This window comes from Epinephelus moara, chromosome 5, assembly GCF_006386435.1.
Source record: "Epinephelus moara isolate mb chromosome 5, YSFRI_EMoa_1.0, whole genome shotgun sequence".
Classification (NCBI taxonomy): Eukaryota; Metazoa; Chordata; class Actinopteri; order Perciformes; family Serranidae; genus Epinephelus; species Epinephelus moara.
The window spans coordinates 37,161,570-37,186,936 of NC_065510.1; the positions used below are offsets into that span (position 1 = coordinate 37,161,570).

A 25,367-nucleotide genomic window follows, 5' to 3' on the forward strand; every position below is an offset into this window, starting at 1 on the left:
CACTTTGTAGTTGTTTGGCCCTGTTTTGTATCATTTGCATCTCTTTGTGGTTGTAATGCACCTTTTTGTGGTTTTGTATCCCTTTTTCGTTGTATTGCGTATATTGTATTGTAAGGACCCAAAGGAGACCACATTACACCTGTTTTAAAATCATTACCTTGATCATGTGTCAGTTTCTGTATTCATTTTAAATTTCTTTTACTTGTTTTTAACCACTTCCCCAGAGGCCATCTTTTTGGCTCCACTAGTCTTTTGGTTGTTCCAATGTCCAGCAGGACAAAAACATTTGTTTGGGCAACTTTTCATTTTTATGTCCCAAGCCATTGAGACAGCCTGCCAGGGGTCATGAGAGAGCCTGAAAACTGTTTAGCCTGACTTTTGATTAGAATGTTTAATGGCCCTTACTTTAATGATGTATTTTATTGTATGAATGTTTTAAAATGTTTTATTGCCTCTTATCTATCTCATTTGTTATTGTCTTTTATCCTGCTTTATGGTTCATTGAGATCAAGATCAAGAAAATTACAAATACTCAGACTCAAAAGAAAAATGGATGTATTTCTTATGTATTTATTCCATATCTCTTCCCTTCCTTCCAGTCCTTTAAGAACATATGCACTGGAATTATTACAACAAAACAATTCCATTTGGGAATTTAATTTACCTTAAACTAACACATCTTGACATGACCCTGAAGCTCACATCTAATAGACCAGGGCTCCAACAAGTGTGTATTCAAGCTTTTAAACAACAACAAAAAAAAATCCCACCATTAATAACCGTACTCCCACATTAAACCTAAGAGACCCGCTGGATTGCTGGCAATCTCAGCCGATATCATTGTCTTTCAAAGGCTAGCAATTTAAGGAAATCCCCTTATCAACAAGTTGGCATAACAGCTTGTCAACAAATAATGTCCCAAAGTTAGGCTAAATTTTGGCAAGGGCAAAACTGACATGGCTACTTTCACAGGGGTGCCTTGACCTCTCACCTCAAAATATCTAAATGAAAATGACTTCTATGGGTACCCATGAGGCTCCCCCTTGAAGACATACCTACTCTATGCTAATCTCATGCAGTTTGGGGCAAAAACCAAGCAGATTTTTGCATGCAGTACAGATATGTTATTTTTACCAGTTGAATAATTCTGCAAACAGTTTTGGAATTGCATCAATTGAGTGACTGGAAAGCTGAGACTCGACTAGGGACTCAGGTTGGTCGCCGGAGGGTCACTGCTTCAAGTCCCCGTCCGGACCAAGTATGGAGCACGGACTGGTAGCTGGAGAGGTGCCATTAAACCTCCTGGGCACTGTCGAGGTGCCCTTGAGCAAGGCACCAAAACCCCAACTACTCGGGGTGACTGTCCATGGGCAGCTCCCTCACTCTGACATCTCTCCATGTAATGCATGTATAGGTCCTGTTTGTGCATGTCTGTGTGTGTGTGAAACAACAGAGTGAAAAATTGATTGATAAAGTATATCTTCTTCTTCTTCTTCTTCTTCTTCTTCTTCTAGTAGATACAGTGAAGTCAGACACTTGTTTTGAAACTCTACTGTATAAAATGATTTACTGTGACCTCTAGGATAATCACAGTCTCATGAAACTTTACAACCACAAACTAGAGACCTCGGACGTTCAATTGGATGGCTTCCCTAGGGATATTGCCAATAAGGGGGTTTCCCAGCATTTTCCAGAACAGAAGTGCTCGCCATTCAATCGTTTAAAAATTCTTACAGAACTCTAAATGTCAAAGGTTTTTGATAACAAATCAAAGCATGGAATTTTCTCTGGTGTTCTCAAGTTCTTGGTTCCTTTAGAAGGATTTTTGAGCATGCTTGAGTGGTCTGAAAAAGCTTTAATTTAGCACCAAATCTGTGTAATATATGGTGCCTGTGACTAAATGTCTGCAACAACTTATGACACATAACTGATATAGCTCACCAAGATATCTAAAGGAAAGATGAGTGTTAACAGCAGGTTTGTCTTTTAAAGCAGTGATTCTCATAATGGGGTCCAGGGCACTCTTCCGGGTCTGTGAAAAGCTTTTCGATTCATTAATTTAAATTATCATCATGATATAATATCTTGAACATCTTGAATATCTTGATCTGAAAAGTTTTTAAATCTAAAATATTGCATAGTTTATGTTTTAATCTTGGGGTGGCACGGTGGTGTGGTGGTTAGCACTGTAGCCTCACAGCAAGAGGGTTCCCGGTTCGATCCCGGGTGTGGGAGCCCTTCTGTGCGGAGTTTGCATGTTCTCCCCGTGTCAGCGTGGGTTCTCTCCGGGCACTCCAGCTTCCTCCCACAGTCCAAAGACATGCCGATTGGGGACTAGGTTAATTGATAACTCTAAATTGTCCGTAGGTGTGAATGTGAGCGTGAATGGTTGTTTGTCTCTATGTGTCAGCCCTGCAATAGACTGGCGACCTGTCCAGGGTGTACCCTGCCTCTCACCCGATGTCAGCTGGGATAGGCTCCAGCCCCCCCGTGACCCTCAAGATTATGAAGCGGTTAGAAGATGAATGAATGAATGAATGAATGAATGTTTTAATATTACAAAATGTATATTTAAAATGATCAGAATCTGTTTTATTTAGCCTATGTGTGCAAAAAGAATGAAACACTTCACTTCAAATTCCCTGTTGTCTTGAGTGTGTGTGTGTATGTGTGTGTGCGCCCTGGAAAGCACTTCAAATGAGCCCTTCTCTCATGATTTGCCTTTGTTAATCTGACATTTTTAATACATGGCAAATAACTTTGTAGTGCACTCCTCTTGTGTTGTTCTTTCACAATACTAAAATAAAATAAAAGGCTATATCAAATTATTACAAGAGACATACATGAGGGGGTCCGTGACTTAAATATCAATGTTCGAAAGTGTACGACACAGCACAGTCTGTGGTCTGGGTAACGAGCAATTTAAAATGTTATGTCATATCTTCATTGTAAATTTCCTTCTTTTTCCCTGCCAGCTTTGTTCCACTTGCATGATACACGCATCATATCGTTTTAACAAACAGCCTTTAAATGACCAGTTACAGGAGTGCTTTCAGTCTTTTCCTTTTAAACCATTACCTCACTGTGCGTGTCGATGCCCATAACTGAGAGAGAACATTGTCTGGCGTAGGTAAGTGCATGTGCAACCACAGCAAGGTGCCAAGGACTTCAGGGAAACATGCTGAAATATAACTGGGTGTGATTTTGAATATTGGTATGTGAATAAAAGAACATTTAAATTCAATTAAAGACGGAGATATTTAATGCAGTATCCATGGTTCCTCATGTTTGGACGTACAGAAGAGTGCAGACGTGTTGAGGGACACTAGACCTAAATTTGTCCTTTATATTTTTGCATTTGGTAAAACTTAACGAGGTGTCTTTGGGACTGCAAGAGCCAAGTTACTGCTCAGTTTAGAGCAACAGGACCGAGAAATCTGCTGGATTTACTGTGTTTTGGAGATTTTGTGTATTGAATGAGTAGGAGACAAAGGAGTAGAATTACTTCACATGTACGATAAAAGAAAGCACAGAAAGAGCACAAAATGTTCAAATCTAAAAAGTAACTCAAGCTGTCAGCAAAATGTAGTGGAGTGAAAAATACAATACTTGCCTCTAAGATAGAAGTATAAAGTAGCATTAAATGGAAACCCATAAGGTTATCTGTTGTGGTCACATTCTCCCCCACAAGCACCACAGTATATTTTGTACAGTAAATGCATGACTACTGTTGTTCTGCTAGATTACTGTCCTGTGCACCAGTATCAGTTAGAAAAGGAAATCAGACAATAACCTTTAACACATTTTTTTTTACTTTGACAGCAATTCCTAACCTTGTGTAAACAGGGGTTGGGTTCTTGGAACACATGATCCAAGTACTATAGTGTATATTATTGGTGTTAACAAATGAGAGCATTTAGCATCACTTTTTTAAGCTACAGTTGGTAACTTTTATGAAAATTACTTTATGTCATATTTATTAAAACTGTCTCTACATCTACACAGTGGTACATGAGACAGATAATCAGTGGAAAAAAAACATGTTCCTCCTCCTCGTAGTGCTTCTAATGGCATTTGCTATAATCTACTGCGGCTAACAGAAAACAACCAATCAGAGGCCAGAAGTCTCTAATTCTGCTGTCAATCATGTCAGTCAGTGGGAAAATGACAACCGTTGGAACAACATATTGACTGGAATGTTTTCAGCATGACAGGTGGTTGACAAACTTTTTACAGCTAAACAGTACACTAAACTACAATGTATGTTTCTGAAAACATATGAGGCAATGCAGTAACAGAATCTTGATTCATGTTTGATCAGCGCTACCTAGTTTGGCAGTTTGACCACAGTTCACAAGCAGTGATTGACATGACTGACAGCTGTGTCAGAGACTCCTTGGCTCTGATTGGTTGTTCTTCTTCAGGTGCAGTGCATTCTTGCAAATGCTTTTTGAAGCATTTTGAGGAGGAGGAGGAGGAGGAGCAGGAGGAGGAGGAGGAATAAAATATTTTTACAGATTACATGTCTCATGTACTGCTAAAACAGTGTCAGCTTTAATGTTTGTATCATCACTTTTCATCACTCTTCCTGGAAGTGTTTTATCTATGAGTACTAACTTGGACATGGAAAAAGAAATATAATAAATGGCTTATTTATGATTACAAACTCTGATCAATTAATGTTTACTAAGTTGAAAATAAAGTAGTTGTTTTTGTTGTTTTTGCAAGGTATCTCATACCATATGTATGCAGATGACCTCCAGTTATATTTTTCTTTTAACCCTGATAGGACCGATAGAATTGACTCACTGTACGATTGTATGAATGTAATTAAGGACTGGATGTCTTCTAACTCCCTTCAGTTGAACGCAGCTAAAACTGAGATTTTAATTATTGCACCTGATGCCTCAGCATCCAAAGTGGCCAGCTGCTTAGGGTCCCTCAGTGCAAATGTGCGCCCCAAGTTGAGAAACCTTGGGGTCACATTTGATCAGGCCATGCTCTTCGATGACCACATCAAAACTGTCACTCGCTCCTGCTTTTTCCACCTCAAAAACATTTCCAAACTCAGATCCATGTTAACTTATTCCGAGCTAGAAATGATCATCCATGCTTTTATTTCCTCACGTCTGGATTACTGTAATTCTCTTTTCACCTGTCTCAATAAAACTTCATTAGACCGCCTCCAACTAGTCCAGAACGCTGCCGCCAGGCTTCTGTCCAGATCTCATAAGTTCACTCACATCACTCCAGTCCTGGCATCCCTGCACTGGCTCCCTGTTAATTTCAGGATCCAGCACAAGATTCTAACCATCACTTACAGAGCCCTCCATGGTCAAGCACCTGCATACTTGACGGATCTGGTGTCCTTTCACTGTCCTGTCAGGTCACTGCGGTCCGCTGAAGGCCACCTACTTACTGTCCCTCACACAAGATTAAAGACGAAAGGTGATAGAGCCTTTAAGGCTGTTGCACCGAAATGGTGGAATGCACTACCTCATGAGCTGAGAGCGGCCTCTTCCGTGGACATTTTTAAAAAGCAGTTAAAAACACATCTGTTTAGGCTTGCGTTCCATTAATTGTCCATTGTATCATCTCTGTATTTCGCTGCACTTTACTTTTTATTTGTTTTTGTGTATTTTGCATTGTTTCTGTTATTGTATTTTTTGTATTTTATCTTGTGAAGCACTTTGTGAGTCCTCTCTGTGAGAAGTGCTATATAAATAAAATGTACTTACTTACTTACTTTTTTGTAATTTTAAGAGCAGTTGGAATCAAACAGGATTTGAGATCAGAAGAAGCCATACTTATTCATTAAGATAACCATTTAAACATCAAGTAAACATCATGTAAACACCATGCAAACATGTAAACATTATGGAAACGTCAAGTAAACTTCATGTAAACATGTAAACATTAAGTAGGTGTAATGTAAACATCATGTAAACATCAAGTAAATATCATGTAAACATCATGTAAACATGTAAACATCAAGTAAACTTCATGTAAACATCTTGTAAACATGTAAACATTAAGTAAGTTTAATGTAAACATCCTGCAAATATGAAAACATCATGTAAACATCAAGTACATATCATGTACCTATCCTGTTATCATGTAAACATTATATAAAGATCAAGTAAACTTCATGTAAACATCGTGTAAACATGTAAACATCAAGTAAATACTATGTAAACAACATGTAAACATCACATAAACTTTGTGTAAACAACATGTAAACATTAAGTAAGCATAATGTAAACATCATGTAAACATGTAAACATCAAGTAAACATCATGTAAACAGGTAAACATAATGTAAACCTATCAACAGGTAAACTTTATCAGAACATCAAGTAAACATGTAAACATCAAACAAATGTTATGTAAACATTATGTAAATGTATAAATGTTAAGTAAACACCATGTAAACATCATGTTGACATGTAAACATTATGTAAATGGGTAAATATTAAGTAAACATCATGTAAACATCATGTTGACATGTAAACATTATTAGAACATCCTGAAAATCATGTAAACATAAATATTGTCTCTGGTATGAGCTAATAATATTATTTAAAATCAATCATTATGGGACTAACTATTCAATGAAGAAACATTATCTTACAGTTTCCCTGTTGATGGTATAAAGTCACCTCACTTCCACCCAGAGACCTCCATCAGTGCTTTATGTAACACTGTCTCATCTGTGCACTGTCTCAATCGCAGCCGTAAACAAACTCAGATGGCAGGCGACACGCGCTGTATATTTCCATCTGGTCTCTGAGAAACGTCCACCTGCCAGGCTTTCCCAATTCCGGCGGATGCATCCGCTTGGCAGTGCAACACCACTAATTACACTGATCCCAGTCTGGGCCTTGAAATTCCCTTCTTGCTTGAGAGAATATTTCTGGGACAAGCCCAAACATTTTCACTCTTGATGTCTGCAGCCCATCTGTTATTCCTTTATAGAGCTTTTACTGCTAAATACTCTCTCTTTTATCCACATTTAGAGCCCGATATGTCTTAGAGTCAAATCCCTCTAACTTCTTTTTGAGTTTGATGCCCTGCTCCCTTTAGCTGTGTGGGACTGCTGTCTGATTCCCTGACACTCACATTCTTCACTTTTATGTTAGTTTATCATGACAGATGATGTTTTTCACTTTATTCACACACTTTCAGTCCAGGATGAATCATATGAGAAACTTTACTGCCTTTGTGCCTTGGTAGTCTGCTCTCTGTCAGTCTCTTTGAGGTCGGTGTGTTGTGGTCCTGACAATAACAACAGACTGACAAACTGCCAGATCTCTGCGACTTGTGGCCAGTGACCTGTGGTCCGCTAACCAGACCGCAGACGGGCTCGCACTCGTGTAAGGCACAAAACATAACACACACAGGGAAATGAGTGAGGACACATGATACACACATGCACAGAGGCAAATGTTCATTTTGCATAGTTTCCTTTGTGTTGGAGGGACGAAATTGCAGGGCTTGACAGTCCAACACAGTCATACTGTTTTTATGGAAGAAAGAATTCACATCAGACGCTCCTTTTCCGTTTAGTCTTTTATTGAATACATATTCATTCATTTACATTTGAGTCCTACAGCTCTGTTTTGGCCTCTGCTCCTGCCTGTTTCACCTCCTGAAAAACATAATAGCATGATAAGTGAAATACAGCAGGGAGGCGATGTGTGACACGAGATTACCCCGAGTGTATTTATGTAGCGTTTCACAGACAGACATAATAAGTCTACTGTTGGACTGAATTCCCCTCAGAGGAAAGCTCAAAGAAATGCCTCCATTTATGTCAATACTGCTGGTGCATTATGAGACGCTCTTTAATCTATTTTGGCTCGGCTGCCAAGAATTTTAAGTTATTCTGTTCAGAAGAATATAACAATTTAAAGATTTAACAAGAGAGAGAAAAGAAAAAATACAGGCTTCTAAAGATAGAGGCTCTACAGACAGTAAAGCCCCTTGAGGCCAATTTGTGATTTGGGGATATATGAATAAAACTGACTATCCATGTAGGTAAAGGTCCAGGCATTATAAAAAAAAAAATAGAAAGCAGCAGCCAGCAGCACCATTTCTTCCTAAGCAATGAACCTATAGAAAGTTTAAAGGGGAACATCACCTAAATAAAAAACTCCAGTATGCTATTTCCACTTTCCCAGGAAAGTTCAATCAATATATGTAGACATTACTTCCTCTCTCTCAAAGCCAGAAACCAGAGTTCGACATACTTTTCTACATACTTTTTGCATACAGTAGTATATATCCTTTGGGATGCACTGAGCTGTAATTACCACACCACTTCCTGAGAGCCTCCTTGCCAGCTGAAGACGCATAACCACGGTAATGCTTGCAACCTCAGCGTGTAGTCTGCAAGTATGATGAACCTTTTGGCTTTTATTCACGTCTGTAGAAGTAATGTTACTTCAGCTGTTAGGTAATATGGTTCACAGGCGAACTCGTTGTGTAATGTTATGTCATGGGCATCTTTGTTGCCAGAAAATGCTTAAATTAGCTATATGTTAACATTAGCATGCGAACAAGTTGGTGTGTAGCAGGTATAATGTCTATGTGTGTACCAATTTCATGGCATGCCACCCAAATAGTTTTTGCGGTATTTCAGTCTGGATTAAAGTGGTGGAGTGACCGACTGACATCCCTGGAGCTACACCACTAGCATAGCTAACACTAAGCCCAAACCATGTTGTCCCCATATGTAATAGTAGTAGTAGGACAGGCATAAAGCCCAGTTCAGACCAAAGATTCACATCGAGACGAGTTGAAACAGGCAACTACTTGCAATGCTCTCTTCTGCAACACCGTAAAAATGCAAAATGCAACTAGATGAGATGTTGTATCATCTCTATGCAACAGCTCTCTGTACTTCCGTTCTGATTTGCAGCTTTTCAGTGTTATTTTGGGTCTGAATATAATTTGTGGCTTCTTGAAATATGATTGAGGGTAGTGATAGTGAAATACTGGCTACAGTTGGATTTGTAGTGATGAAACAATGAAAAACAGAAACAAAACAAGCATCAGATGGACTGTATTGTATTGTATTGTATTGTATTGTTGGGGCGAGCAGTTGCAGCAACCCACCGTCCAACACCAGCACACCATGAGGATGGAAACAGAAGGTTTGGCAGGGACAGAGCACCTACCACAGCAAGTGCACACGCATTTTGACTTGACTGGCGGACTTCACTACAAGCCTTTCACCTTTTATTCTACGACATAAAATGTATAAATACCTTATTTTGAAGCTTTTCTGTGTCTTAAAAAGTGGTTGCTAACTGGTGGCTGCATGAGACGACAGAACGTCATCACGCTGAACAAGTCTTTAGGCCTACACTCTTATTGTAGTGGTGTAGATCATTTAGAGCCCAACATTGCTTTTCACTACTGGCAATTGCATTTAGGCTTCAAAAATCATAAATGGTGTTAATTCCTGACAATTGTCTTACTGAACACAACACTAACTTCTGCATCAGCCAACAAGTATACATCATCATTGCGGCACTCTATGATATCCCATCTGCAATAGTATCCCTACCACACTACTTAATATGGTGTTTCCTAAATTGCACATCAGTCAGCAGACTTGGTAGCTGTCCACTGTTATGAACATTGTCTTCACTACTGCATTGCATTGTGGGATATTTTTGCCAGTGCAGTATCTAGTGTTTGCATACTGTAATATGTCACCAGAAATAGTATGCAACTCATGTACTATTCATATACAAAGGTTTCAGACATACTAAAATACACATAGTTTTTTAGCATGCTAATTAGCATGTTAGCATGGACTTTCGGATGCAGCCAGTGAATGGGAGACTGATTTTGTGGACCCACAGAATGTTTGTTTTCTTTTAATACCTAAATGAGCGTTATTCTTTCATTGTGTTTTCAGGTCTGAAACAGGTCTGGGTGATCTCAGTGATGACATCAAAGATTTGAGTTTTAGCACTCTAGTTTTTGGATTTGGGAAAGAGTTGCTCATGTTTACCAATATTTTTGCTGTGTCTTAGGCCATAGCAATAACGTATGAATTTAAAAAATGAGTGTAGTTCACCTTTAAATCTGTCTGTTATTTCCTTTCTTGTAAATGACACCTGCTTTGCAGCACATGGTGCATTACAATCTGATTTATATCACTGAAGTTTGTTTTAGTTCCAATTTAAATGTCATCGATTGGCCACCTAATTTGATTGATATCATATGATTTAAATCTTTTTAGTGCCACAGTTTGTTGTTGCTGGCTTTAACTCTGGTCCTTCTGTCTTGTAGCAGAGCCTCAGACTCTGCGTCACACCCAGCTGGAGTGCTCTGTGGTGTAAGACAGCAAATTAGTGCACAGAGTGAGGTTTCCTGTCTTTTGTGTGGCGCACATACTTTACAGTGACAGCAAGAAGTGCTTTCATTCTTGTTGTACATTAGTGGTGTGCTCCCAACTCACTGCCACTTTTCTTTCTGCCACTTGACGAGTGAATGAGCGCTTCTGTTTTGTTCATCGTACTTCTTATTTTAAAGCACTAAACTCTGCCGCTCTTTTTTATTTTATATTGTTCTGGAGTCAGTTTACACGTCACAAGAAAAAAGATCTGCTGAGTACAATGACCAGCATCTAAATCTTAACCAGCTTTTGCAGCTACCAGGTTATAATACATCTAACCATCAGCAGTGACTGATTGTAGGTAAGCCATAACGGCCGCTCACCTTCAGTTCCCCCCGTAGGAAGGACTGGCAGAACTCTTGTACTCGCTCAGTAGAGATCTCTCCCTCAGGCAGCAGCCACTTCATGTCAGAGTTACCATCATAAATACCAACTCGAGGGAGGTCCTTAGACTTGAGGCCGAAGTAGCCCAGCGATCGGAAGTTGGACTTCACTGCTCCATTAACCAGCACAAACAAGAACTGGAACACAGTTTTTATGACTTCATTAAAAATTAGATCAAGTAACCACAGAATTTTGTATGTGAAGAAAGAATATTCTCACCTTGCCTGTGAACTCGGGGGCCAGAGCTCCCAGTTTCTCCTTCAGCTCAGTATATTCTTTACTCCCCCTGTTGGCAAAGAGCAGGAGGTGGGTCTTCACCTCTGAATTGAACAAGCCCACTGCTGTCTAAGGAGAAAAAAAAAGCAGAGATGCAGAGAATAAGGGGTTAAAGAGATTTTAAACCGGGTTGTATAAGGTATTTATCCATAGTGAGTGTATCATCTACAGTAGTTTGCGGTCAGCACACTCCCAGTTTGGAGAAGCAGGCAGGAGTACTGTAACAGAAGCTGCTATGGCTCAGAGGTAGAGTGGGTCATCCATTAATCAGAAGATCCGCAGTTCAACCCCCGGCTCCTCCAATCCACATGTTGAAGTATCTTTGGGCAAGATGCTGAACCCCAAATAGCTCCCGATGGCTGTTCCATCGGTGTGTGAGAACGTGTGAATGGTTACTGAGCAGCAGGTGGCACCTTGTAAGGTAGCCTCAGCCACCAGTGTGTGACTGTGTGTGTGTGTGAATAGTGAGTGTGTCATGTAGTGTAAAAGCGCCCTGAGTGGTTGGAAGACTAGGAAAGTGCTACGCAAGTGCAGTCCATTTACCACTGTGGACGAAGCCAGCTGCCAATCAGAAAAAAAAAGTCTACCTAAAAAAAAAATCAGTCAGGCAAATCAATTTAGCTTCCTAAAAATAATCAGTTATTGTTATTTCCACTTTCTACATCTAAGTACTTTTTCCACCACTGTGGTGGGAAAGTGATGACGGAGTTCAGGGTGAGTTGGGGATGTCAGAAAGTGTTTCAGCTCTTTCAATTTTGTACTTGTCTTCAATAAAAATGTATTTTTAAGATGAAAGCAGAAAAGCTTTAGGAGATAGATGACAGGAAATAACAGTCTGACAGACTGAGGCAGGCCTTTGGCTTCAGAAAAATATTTACCATATGACAGTGATGAGGACATGAGTTGGACCTACCACTTGGTTGTATTCTGTGATGTATCGGACCTCGTTGATGGTGATGAAGTTCACAAGACCATCTGCTTCTAACTTCTTTGCCTCTGCGACAACAAGGTTCTCCTGGTGGTTATCTGCCTAAATTAAATGACAGACAACATCATCATTGTCATACAACTGGCAGTGCATATCACAATTATTCTTAAAAAATTCTTACGTAGACAAATGGAGCAGAATATACCTTTCTGAAAAGGGTGATGGTGTCTGAGGAGAGGCCGTAGTCCGCCCACACCTCTTTCTCAGTGCAGATGGCTACAGGGACTGAGTCAACTCGCTTTGCAGCTGCAATGAGTTCCTTATAGCCGTGACTCTCCTCTCCCTGAGACACAGGAGGGAAAGAGAGAGAGAGAGAGTTACATCTCATCTCATCATATACATTTATTTTTCAATGATTTTTTTCCCCACACTTTCATTGTGCTCACTATGTAATGATTGTGAAACCATTTCTTGTCTTTTTCCTTAACATTTGTGTATGTATATACTTAAATTGTAAATCTTGAAGAGCCTTCTTTGGCAACACTGGCAAAACTGAAACTTTTAAAGAGGGAAACATATGCCTTAATCCATGGGTTGAGAGTGACAGAAAACATCCAAATCCAAACCAAAGCCTGCACTTTGAATCTCCCTGACGAGGGCAGGCTTGCTGATATGCACAATTGAAGTATTTCTATTCTGTGTACTTTTTTACACTCCTACTCACATTTCAGAGGGAAATGTCACACTTTTTACTCAGACAACTCTAAAATGTGTGATTTTTTTTAAATTAAGATTCTACATACAGAATAAAAGATGATCTTATTAAATGGACATATTGCCTTACATCAAAAGTACCTAAAAAGTAGTATAAGTCCAGCCAGGTACAACATTAGTATACTACTTACATTATCATGCATCAGTTGTAACTCAATTACATAACATATAAAAATATAACATTGGCCAATCTGAAGTTTCAAAGTGCTTAAACAACCCAGAAAAAAAAACAATGAATAAGATTTTACAAGACTAAAACTCATTAAAAAAAGGTTAGAAATTAACAAATAAAAAGTCAATAGTAAATAGTACAAAAAAACAGGAAAGATAAAATAATGTAAAAAAAAAAAAAAAAAAAAAAAAAACAGTGATTAAATAAAGGGTGTAACTTTACTCCAAATGAAAAACCAGATTTAAACGACAGAGAAGAAATACAAAGAGAGCTTGTCATTGTAATATGGGACACATAGTTTTACTTCAATGACATTCTGAATGCAAGAAATGCACCTGGAGTCCCTTTACACTCCAGTATTGCTACCTTTACTTGAAAATTAAGGTGTAATGATTTAATGATTAATGTTTAATGTTAATGTTAATCTAATACAATTCTTACTCTAATAAATATATTATTACTATTTACACATGTGTATGGAGTATGTAAAATTATAAATTTAAAGGGGCTCTATGTTAAATTCAGAGTGTATGAGTTGCCTGTACATGGTTCTCAACATGGAGGTGGATGAGCAGGCTAGCAGGTAACGATGCTAAACAAGAGCAACCATGCTGACAGAGCTAACGGTGGGTGGGTAACTACCATACGAGCTCAGTCACGACAAATCACAGAGAAGCTTGGCTTACTACACACACACACACACACACACACACACACACACACACACAGAGGGAGCGTGACTTCATTCTCTGCTCAGGATGCCACCATTGCCACCATTAGCCACAATGTGCTCATTGCTAAGCTGCCTCGGTTTAATTTTTCCCTCGATGCTTTAAAATGGTTTAAATCCTACCTGGAAGGCAGAAAACAATCCGTCAGAATTAAGGGTACACTATCACCTTATCTAAAAAACGAGGTGGGGGTACCCCAGGGATCAATACTGGGCCCTCTACTGTTTAGTCTGTATATTAATGATTTGCCTTCTGTCTGTACCAGTTCTGAAATTCAAATGTATGCAGACGATACAGTAATCTATGTACATAGTAAAAACAAAGAAGAGGTGGCAAAAAAACTTTCAACAACTATGGTGCAGGTATCCAAATGGCTCCACAATTCCTGTCTTCACCTTAATGTTAAAAAAACTGTTTGCATGTTTTTCACAAAGAAAACATCTAATACACCTGACCCAAATGTGTATTTTGCAGGTGAGAGGCTTCAAGTAGTGACAGAATTCAAATATCTGGGAATTATTCTCGACTCAAACCTCACATTCAAAAAACAGGTAAGAAAGTCACGCAAACAATCAAACACAACCTGGCCAACTTCAGATACATCAGAAATTGTTTAAACTTGGAAACCGCAAAATTATACTTCAGTGCAATGATAATGCCCCACTTAACATACTGCCTCACCAGCTGGACCCAGACCTGCAAAACAACATTAAAACCAATTCAATCTGTGTATAAGCAAGCCCTAAAAGTCCTGGACAAGAAATCCTTTCGTTATCATCACTGCAGTATCCTGGACAAGCATGTCCTTTTAAGCTGGGATAACACTGTAAAATTTCACAACATAAATCTAGTTTTCAAAATTCTCCATGGTTTGGCTCCACCACCACTTGCCGACTTTTTTACATTGAGCAGCAGACTGACCAGATCGGCCTCAACAACTACTCTCATCGTACCACTGAGAAAAAGTTCCTTCAGCCAGTCAGCCTTCTCAGTGCGAGCTGCCCAGTTCTGGAAGTCATTACCACCACACATTCGCAATATTGAAACACACAAAGCCTTCAAACACACTCTAAAAATATGGTTAAAAGATAATCAGGCCTGCGATCACAATCAGTATTCCATACTAATCCTATAATTCTGTCTACGTGCTTGCGTGCCTCTCTGCCTCCATATTGCCTGCTTGACTGCCTATCTGCTTGTCTGTTTCGCTTGCTTACATGTTGCTTAAATGTGCATGGCGTTTTGTTTTGTATTGTTCTGTATTGTTTGTTCCTGGTGTCCTGCCAATATGCTGCATTGCCACTATGTTTGTCTGTTTGCCTGATGTAAACTACCTGCCGGCCGAAGCTTATTTTCCTGTCTTTTAATGTGCTTGATGTGCTTTCCATTGTGATTATGTGCCACTTCTTGTCTTTTACTCTGTGTGTTATGCCTTCTATTCTGATCCATGTGCTTTTATACACACTGTGCTGTATATTTTACTGTTATTACAAAATGTTGATTGTAATGTTTTTTTCTTTTAGCTGGTATTTAACACCTTGCCTGGGTACTGCAGTTGGAAACTAGCTACTCAGCTAAAACTGGCACATTTACAGAAATGTTCATTAATGTGCACTGTCCCTGTACAAATAAACAAATAAATGAAATGAAATGAAATGCCATTACTCCACTATGTCTTCACATAGTAAATAGTGCTTAGCTGCCATATTAATCTCTATCTTATCTTTAAATCACAGGACATTTATCATTACCCTTTAAATGTTACGTAGGTGTATATGTCAATGCAGTGTTGTGATGTATTATTTGTTGGCTATTATTTCCTCTTCAAAAATTCTTTTTCTCCTGAAGGGGCAGAGAGAGAGAGAGAGAGAGCCAGAGATGGAGAAACAAAGAAATACACCAAGAAAAGAGAGAGGAGGCTGACTCAAAGGAAGGTGAATCATGTCTATTTCTGAGGCAGCATTGCATGAGCTCTGGCAATCCATTTTATCATTTTGCAGCCTGTAATATGTGTTCATTCCCAGTGAGTCACAGCACCAATATTTTGGTCTCTTTTTGCCTTCAGCATCACGGTCCAGCTATCCTCATGTGCTCTGTCTTCCACTCTCCTCTCATGAACCCTCTCCCTGCATTTGTTTACGAGAGGGTCATTGAAGCCAATCCCACAAGTCTTCAGATACGTATGTATTTCCTGTCAAGTGGCCCGCCATCTTCCACGGCACACAGAGTATAGCCAAAGGACTCGCCCCTTTGGAAAAGCCAGCGACTCTCTGCCCTCAAAGCACCAGCACTGCCAAAGGTGTGGCCACAGGAAATATAGTCTTCTTCCAAATCTATTCGTGACAGCAGCATCACCAGCGTGCAAACAAAAGCTGTACTTTGGGGGCCCTCACAGTCTCACTTTTAGCTAATTTGTCTGATCATGTCTGGTTTGCCGCATGCATGTTAGCATAATAAACAAAACCATAAAACAGCCGCTGTGGGCTTGTTTAAAAGATGCCTGAAAGCTGATTTGAGCTCATGTTTATTCACTCAGTGTGCAATTTTCATGTCTGACCTCCAGGAATCCGATGACCACCACATCAGCAGAGTCGATGAAGGCCTCAGCAGCTTTAGTGTCAGTCAGTCTGGGAAGGGCAGTTTCTGAGAAAGAAAGACATGAGATGCACAAATCAGCATAGTGTATAGTTACAGCCCCGTCTTTGTCTAAACAACACTAAGTGTCTACAGCCACGCTAGCGGCTCTGTGATGCTGTACTTAGATACAGATGTGGGCTGAATGCTAACGTCAGCATGCTAACGTCCTCACAGTGAAAACCATTAACATGCAAGTTTAGCAGGTGCACTGTTTACCAAGTTCACCATCTTATTTCAGTAAGTTAGCATGTTAACATTTGCTACACACAGAGTACTCAGTTTTGCAGGTATTTGATTATAAACTTACATATGCTAATGTTCTTTTGGTTATGCCACTCTCTTCATCTGCTGGCCCTGTGGTGTCTCCCTGGCAGAGCAGGGCTGCTTTTGTGACTATTGACCTGTTGCACACTTTGATACGTTCTTACTAGCACTTCAGTTTTTATTTGTGACAGTTTCGTTTGCACTATTGTATTTTATTTGCACTATTTATACTACAGGTTGTATTGCACCTTTATGTTTATCTCCTGGGCTAGTGCAACCTTAAGAAGCTTTTATTCTTTTAGCCCTACCTGTTATGATAAAGTTGATTTATTTATTTCATCCAGGAGTCCTGATTGCACAACTATGTTATTCAAATCTGCATTCCTGCTGTACTACATGGTTGTCTACTGAGTTTCTTGTTGGTATTTGATGGTTGTATCTTGCATGCAGCTATGTCGCAAAAATGTGTCCAAAACAAATTTCCTGTTTGGAACAATGAAGTTTATCTTATCTTATCTTATATTGGAAAAATGACAATATTGACATGATTATTACCAAGGTAATATAACTCATCCTGAGGGGAATTAATGTCTGTACCAAATTTCATGACAACCTATCCAATAATTGTTGAGATCTTTTACTCAAAACCACAAATTTGAACTTGCCAATGACAGAAAAATCAGGGGATGAACACAGTAGGATTCATCCTCTGGGTACCATGAATATCTAGATTGAATTTTGTGGCAATCCATCAAGTAATATTGAGATATTTCACTAGATGAGTGAAAACTTTGATCTGCCAGTGGCACTAGAGGCAAAGTCAAGTGGTCATGATTCATCCTCTGAGGACCACGAACATCTGAACCAGGAAGTGGCTTTGAAGCCAATTTTTGCAGTGGCCAAACTGTGTAAATACATTCATAATGAGGTGCCATGGGGCCCAAAAATACTTTTTCCCATAGACTTGCATGGTGAAAGAGACATCTGTTAATCAGTGGATACATTTTTTTTTAGCATCACAGCCCCCATGAAATGACTTTTTCACTATCACAATTTAAGCAATTTGGTCCGATAACATTTGGAAAGTCTAAAGGAGTTACACTATTATTTTTTTTTCTCCATTCAAGTTAGTGGAGCGCTAAACCAGAAGTAGCAAGTGAAAAAATCTCTAGTGCGCCTGCTCGATGGGCCATGCAGTGTGGAAGCAGTGCCGATCAATCATCCAGGTAATTTTAAACACAGCTGTTGAACTTTTTTTTGGCTTAGTGCACCACTGAGCAATTGAATGAACAGTGCTCCACCTCCAGTGCTATATTCAGTTCTATTATAAATCCATGTTCTGTGCCATGTTTCATGTCCAACACAGGTAAAAACAGGGGCTCACTAAAATGATTAGGAGTCATCCTCCAAGCATTATTAATGTGAGTACAAAATGTAGGTGAAAGGGGTGAAAGACAGATTGACCAAATAGAGTCTAAAAACTGTATAGCTTTTGTTTTGTTACTTTAATGCACAAACTATGTTGTTTGATTTTCTGCATTGAAAACAAAGAGAAGAACTCAAGAATAAAACCCCGTAGACACAAGCTACTTAAATCAATTTACCTTTCTCTGTACCAACGACAGAAGACACCAGGAGGGAGCAAAACAGAGTGATCAGCATGTTGCAAAGGACTCGAGGGAGGCAGGTAAAGAAAACAAACCAAGAAAAAGAAGACTTTGTAGCTGTCGGACTCTGTATGAAGAGTCGTGTCGCCTCTGCTCTGTCTCTGACGGTTGCCACATGGCAGCCAGCGGTGGCTCCTTCAACTTCTCTGGGATGTGATTGGAGGCTTTCATGAGAACTAGCCAGGTGTTCTTGATAAGTGGGTGGACTACGTGTCACTGTACCACAGGGGACAGGTGGGTGTCTGAAATGGTGGTGTGGTGGCATTCTGAGGTTGAGAGGGACAAAAATGATCCAATTAGTCAAGCTGACCTTTGCCTCCATGAAACATCAAACACTTTTTCTCAGTGTCATTAGAAACATCTTTTTAACAACTTTGCTGTCAAAATGTCATGTGCTGCAGTGTCTTACATAAATCTGTTAAGGGTGGGAGGCTCTTCAGATACAGCAGCCTGGTTACTGCAGAAATCCAGTGAACAGGCCTGTGTGACCCATGACAGACCAGAGATTAACTGAGCTGCATTTTGGTACATTCACCACAGGAGGGACACAACCTCCAACACATCAATTCATCGCCATACAAACGCCAAAGCAAGTCAATTTTGCTTCAATGTATGGTGTTAAGAGAATAGTTTTCGGAAGCACATTGAAATCTAACTATTTTTTATGCATAGGTGTTATAACAAGAAACCAAGGTGAAAATCAATATGTTATCAATCAGATTTTCTTTTTTTTTTTACTATCTTTTTTTAACATGTTTTACCTTGATTTTTTTAATCTTGTAAAATGCATTGCTTTGAGTGCATTGAAAAGTGCGATATAAATCCAATTTATTGATACATAATTTTCTAAAAAATTCTATTAAAGTCAGAGGTATGTTTCCTACATTCCTACAAACCAAACTATGTTACAAGAACAAAATTTGATCGGGTCAAGTGACTAACTTATGTGTTAAATGTTGGATGTTCATAATTTCTTGAAGTCACATGGCACTGTAAAATCATGACAGTCCCACAAATGAAAGTGTCTAATGGGACATTACAGTAGCTGTTACTTTGTTCCCCAGGACTTTTTATGAGTAAATGCACACACACTGTCAATTTAGCAAATTTATTTTTAAAAACCATGTGTCAATGTGTCAATTAAAACCCATGATTTTACCATGGAAACAGAAATAATAACAGAAAAACAATAATTTAAAATCTAAAACTGTGAGCTAAGGAGAAAAATTACATAACACATTTTCTCACATAACTTAAAGACAGACAAAAAGCCAGTAACATGCAGCAGCTCCAACAAACCACCACAAAAATGTTGTTTTATGTGGTGATGTTAAAACAAAAACTTAAAGCCTCTGAAATGCAGATTTATTGATAACAGCACCATGCCAATTATTAAACTAAACTTTAAAAGAATCGTTTACATCAGATTTGACGTTTTACTCAATGATTTTGAACTTTTTTTTTTTTAATCCAAAAAATGCTGGTGAGTAAAGATTTGGTCGACCACAGAGCAGAAAAAAACAGCGGGGTGCACAAAAATACAATGAACTCTTGAGGACAAGACGGTGTGAACCCTGTAAACTCTCTCTTGTGTCAATAAAATCCAAATACTCCTCACATATACATCTAAAAATACTTAAGATTAAAAAAGGTTTATAAAAATAGCCTCCTTAAACTGCGTCTACAAGTTAAATGTCCTCGGTGCAAGGAGACCAATGAGAACCATTAAGAAAAATGCATGTTGTGGGGGAATAATGTCTGTGGACTCTTCACTTGTATATTATCACTACACCAACAAATGTCCTCTGAGATTAAAAAAACGTGTTGTTCTAAGCTGTGAAAAGTCTCAGGGCTTGTGTGTGTGATGCATGTTCCCATGGGGCTTAAGGGCAGCACTAATACTCCCAATCAGGACAACATCTAACGTCATAGACTTACAGTATGACTTGTGTGAAATGCCATACAGGTGACGTGTGTAGCAGTGACACAACAACTCTTCACAGATGAGGACTAGAGAAAATAAAGCTTCTTACAAACACTCACTCTGTCTCTGTAGCGTGACAGTAAAGGATTTAGATTACCGCCTACACATGACTGTGCATTATTTAGTGTAAAAAGGTGTCCATAAAATATGTATTATACTTATTGGGTACATATATGTAAGTGCAGGGAATAAAGGGGCCACAGGCTTGTTTATTTAAGAGGGACTTGGAAATAAATTACATTCTAAGTATTTTTTAAATGACTGAGTACAGTACCTATTTAATAATCACAAGGTACTGTAGTATTATTGCTGAGTAACAAGGCACGAACAACAAGGTCACAGTGGATGTCATTTATCTTTAGATTATGACATCTTTATGGAAAAAAAAAACTTTAGGAAATTGCTATGTAAAAGATTTTTTAACATGAAATTCATAGTATTATTATGAATAGTGTCTTTCTGTATTTGTTATTTGTTTACATGACATACTTTTTTCACCCCCTTTTCATTATTAGTGTAGTTACAGATTATGTTGATGTTTATTATAAACTTCATTGTTGCTGTTTACTAAGATGAAGTGTAGTCTGACTGCTTTCCATGACATATCTGCTGTGAAAGTAAGTTTGCTGGTACCCTGTTTATGTATATGTATCTGTAGTTATTCAAAATGTACCAGGTAATTCAATAATAATAGTATGTTCAGTGTAGTTCTTGGTGCCCCAAAACAAAAATTCATTGCCCCCTTGTTTTCTTTATTACATTTGTATATCTGTAGCAAGGTGTACGTAAGTATTTCCTTAGTATCCCATATGTGCAAAATATTTATATAAGTTACGTTACGTTACGTTAAGTTACGTTAAGTTAGGTTAAGTTAAGTTAAGTGAAGTTATGTGAAGTTACGTGAAGTTACGTTACGTTCTGTATCTTGATTTCATCCTCCAGCGGTGTAGGTTTTGTTTCAACACATATGAAATGAAGAGTTGAAAACTTCCATCCAACATCCAACACTTAATTTCCTGCATTCAAGTGAATTATTATGCACCAAATTGTGTCTTTTCTGCATCAATTCATTGTATAAATTTCTTTAATTTTGTCAAATAAAAGTCCTCTGCTACTTTCATGTCTTTACTGGGAGAGACAAATGCACATGTTGTAAAGATTGAGGGGGATGTGTCACCTGTGTCCCCCTCGAAATCTACACCTATGTCATTCTTACTTAAATCCAATCAAAATAGCTTCATAAAGTCTGCATCTCTGCAAAAATGTCTGCTTTAAGGTTTTATTTCACAGTGCTGCTTTGAGACTCACTTTCTCAAGCTGAGTTCTAAAAGGCAACAAACAACATTTTACCATTGTTAAGTTAAAGCGGAGATGACAGAGACACTTTGCATTTAAGTTGGTGTTTAAAACATTCCTGACACAAAGGCATACTGGAACAATGAAAAGGAAAGAGAGTAAAAAGAAGGAAGGACAGAAATGATTTTTTAAAATGCTCTCTTTGGTCATTTCTGACTCCTTGTGGACAAGTGTTTACTGTTCAACAGGCTCAGAGAAGATGCCGTTTGGGTTCAAATTACAGGCCCAGTCGCTCATATAGTTGGTGCTGCTGCAAATAAACTAAGCAAAAGTGATGATTACAAATCACACAGTGGCAGCAAACTAAAACATTGCATTTGTTACACAGGCTTAATGATGTGCTTTCCCTAAATGGATTGTGCCGACACTTGATCTTTTTCAGGATAACTTTGTCACATGGCACTTTGTACCATGTAACAGGTTCTTTTTCTTTTTGTTGCACATTTCTGCAGGAACATCAGAACAAAATGAATTTGTGTTTGACAATGAATACAAATGAAACAACCCCTCTGGCACCAACTGTGCCAACTTTTAAAACCCACAGACTGTTTAAAAAAACAGTCAAAAAAAAGTTTATCAATTGAATTGCAAAAAGGTTTTATAACAGCTTTGGGAAACATGCATGAGGTCGCTGGATAGATTTTAGGGCAGTATCTGAGTTTCTACTCTCTCTCTCTCTCTCTCTGTGCCCAACACATGCTTCTTCTAAGTTCACATGCAGACACAGAGTTTAGTTTAGTTGTGAGATCAGTGATGTAAGGCAGGTAAAGCTGAAGTTGATGGATTAATGGTGTTTGGACTGTGGCCAGGTTAAAGCGATCACTATTTTTCAATCATCTGTTACACAACCTTTACCCTGTTAGGCTTCCACCCAGCCTTGGAGTGTGGTATTAATCCTCAGACCCTGCTGCTGAGCTTCTCCTCACACTGCCACTGTCTCATTTATGCAGAGTACACATGCAAACGTCAACAACTGTCATAGAGATTTATCAACATTCAGATCACACACACATTAATAATTACAGAATATGTGGAGTGTTTAAAGAATTTCTTTATTTCACACAACCATACTGTATCTGCCACAAAAGACTGATGACAAAAACAAAATATACGCTAAACACTTTTTGGTAAAAAGACTACACATGATTAAAAAACTAAAATAATTGTATCATCCAAAATGATCTAAATATTAATAATCTAAAATAATATCCAAAATGTCTCTGCTATTTTTTTGAGTGGGATGATTTGCGCTGGAGTGTCAAACTTGCTGATAGCGGAGGTTTAAGATGATGTAGGTCACGGTTACTGTGTCAGAGTGTGGGAGTGTTTGCCGTATGGATTTCATATGTGGGTTGGAAACAGCTGACAGGCCGCCTGGTGGTTATGTCAGGGGTTCACAGAGGATGGGGAAGCCCTCTGACACACTAATTACCCATATGACACTGTATAATCCTTCATCTCCGTAGGAGATACAAAATCTGTGTCAGTGGGGATGTGTTGGTAATACAAGGACGAAAAAACATGGGGTGACCCTGTAAACAACAGGCCGCTGAGAGCTACTGATGTAGTGTATAGAGTGAGAAAGTCTGCGTAGGATGGGAGGTGGATGGGTCAAACAAAACAAGTAGATATATAGATATATTATAGATATATAATAATAACTAGATACTAGATGGCGCCTATTCAGTCCAATGGAACTGCCAACATGTTCTCATCCCAAGTCGTCACATATTGGAATTAGAACGGGCTGCAACTACTCGCCTGGTGCATACACCGAGAAAAGTTTCTAGCTTCTAGGTATACTTTTGCAGTATTAGACCCACTGAATATGCACAGCAGTGTTTCTCTCACTGGCCCCACATGCGAGTTCCTGCTCTGTACATAGACTTTACATTGTGATGACTCACTGATTTTTGATTAGCTTTTCTCTCCTTGAGGAAAGTTTAACGAATACAAAACCTTCATGGCGAACGGCTGCGCATCATGCCGACATGACAGGATGGCTTCTTTTGACGACTCTGGAATTAGACTGGATCGGTTTTACAGGCATTACTTTTACAATGGTGGTCAATGGGGAAAGTGCTTTATGGGCCACAGGGATAGGCTGTACAGTATATAAAGATGGACGACATGACACCTCCCTGAAAGTGATCACACCCTGGTGGCTCCCTGCAATAAAGGTCATAAACCCCACCCTCTCTATGTTAGCCGATGGGACATAGGTCAAACTAAGAACTCCAAGTGCACGCCAAAGATGGGTCCTGTCATTTTAGGTAGTTCTTATCACCCTGATGTTTGTTTTTCTGATAAGTTTGGTTCTAACTAGTAATGTGATGGTAAAAAAGGGATTGAGGTCATGATTGACAGCTGTGCGTGCCACAGGTAGGCTCGCTATCAATGGCGCTGCTTGTGATTGGTCGGATGGGTGAATGGGTGGGAACTTAATACCTACAGGGATCGCTCCTGTGCAGACTCTTGGTCCAAATGACATCACCAGCACAAGATGGCAGCGGCCATGTCCAGGATATTTTGACTTCATTTTGGATAGTGGAGGGAAGTGGAGACAAGTCATCCATCTTTATTTAAAATCTGTGGGCTAAGTCCTGGGGATATGCTGTCACCCAGGAGGCCATGGCCAATATAAAACAAAAATTCAGTGCTGTTTTAACACGATGTTATAACCCCTTATGTGCAGTCATCGCATACTGACATCACTTTCCTGAAGTACTGATGTGACATTATAGTTACATAACCAACGTAATTATTTTAAAACATGATCTTATTTCTAACACAGTAGTTCTGTTGCCTCAACCTAACTGTGAATATTTGACAACATTAACCATGTGTTATAATGTGTTTTTCAGCTGCTCTTCACATAGAGAAGGTGGCTAAAGTGTGCCCTGTGCGTCACTGAGATGCTGAGCAGCGTGATAAAGCACCTGTACTGTATTTGACATCATTGTTTTTGAAATAATTCCTTATGACTCAGTAGCAATATTTTGATGAAATTGCTGCTAGCATCAAAAATAAAGCTAAGGTTTAACTAGAATGAGTAATTACCATGGTGGGCCTACACAACCTGTCATGCACTGATACGTTGCTTTACGTTTTTGAGTACTGGAAGTAACTATCATCTCTGAATCCTTGGTAATATTTAGTGCATAATAGCCACATAGCCACACATATGCAATAATTCCTTATATGAAAGGGAAGAATCATCAATTGCATATGCATTGCTGTGCTTTAAATCCTTTATGTGGGTCACATTAAGTGCAAATAATTTCAAATATAAATGACACAAAACTACACGCAGCCTTCTTTTCACTGTGCACATAAGCATGCATCCAGACCTGTGCTGAGATGCAATGTTTAAAGATGATGCATAGTGCATGACCATATTTCAAACACATTTTGCCCTTATATTTTAAATGAGAAAATAGTTGCCAAAAATCTGAATGTGTCGATGTATTGTCTGTTAATAATAGCAACCAACCGATCAGGGTTAGCAGGATAGTCCTGGCTGATAAAACTCACACACAACACTCAGGCACTGTATCTGTTTGTACTGACCCATATGGACAAGTCCCAATCCTATTACAGCCTGTAAGCTGCCAGCTCGTCAAGCCTCAGAGTGAAGAGTCGAACCTTCATGTCAGAGCAAACAACAAAGAGGACAGGAAACCAGCGGACAGGAGGCTGAGGTTTTCCAGGTTCTGCACTGAGATTTCTGTGTATTCTCAGCTTTCACAGTTGTTTTTGTTTTGTCTGTGTTGCAAACCTGCCG

The 25,367-nt window shown here is 39.0% G+C and overlaps 1 protein-coding gene across 1 annotated transcript; it reads right to left on the reverse strand.

The window, feature by feature from the left end:
* Positions 1 to 7,553: 7,553 nt before the first annotated feature.
* On the reverse strand, positions 7,554 to 18,360 carry LOC126390493 (endoplasmic reticulum resident protein 27). Its single transcript, XM_050044824.1, has 7 exons — positions 18,181 to 18,360; positions 16,233 to 16,318; positions 12,204 to 12,341; positions 11,984 to 12,100; positions 11,014 to 11,139; positions 10,734 to 10,931; positions 7,554 to 7,647 (listed from the first exon to the last, which is right to left on the reverse strand). The coding sequence occupies exons 1-7, from the start codon at positions 18,236 to 18,238 to the stop codon at positions 7,606 to 7,608; spliced, it is 765 nt and encodes a 254-aa protein (XP_049900781.1). The 5' UTR covers positions 18,239 to 18,360; the 3' UTR covers positions 7,554 to 7,605.
* Between the last annotated feature and the right edge of the window lie 7,007 nt (positions 18,361 to 25,367).

Bases quoted from the DNA above. Each gene is read 5' to 3' on its own strand.
- LOC126390493 (XM_050044824.1), bottom strand. From the start codon at position 18,238: ATGCTGATCACTCTGTTTTGCTCCCTCCTGGTGTCTTCTGTCGTTGGT. The intron at 12,101-12,203 runs GTATATTCTGCT...CATTTAATTTAG, and splicing joins CCATCACCCTTTTCAGAAAG to GCAGATAACCACCAGGAGAA. The intron at 7,648-10,733 runs GTGAGCGGCCGT...TATGTTTTTCAG, and splicing joins TCCTACGGGGGGAACTGAAG to GAGGTGAAACAGGCAGGAGC.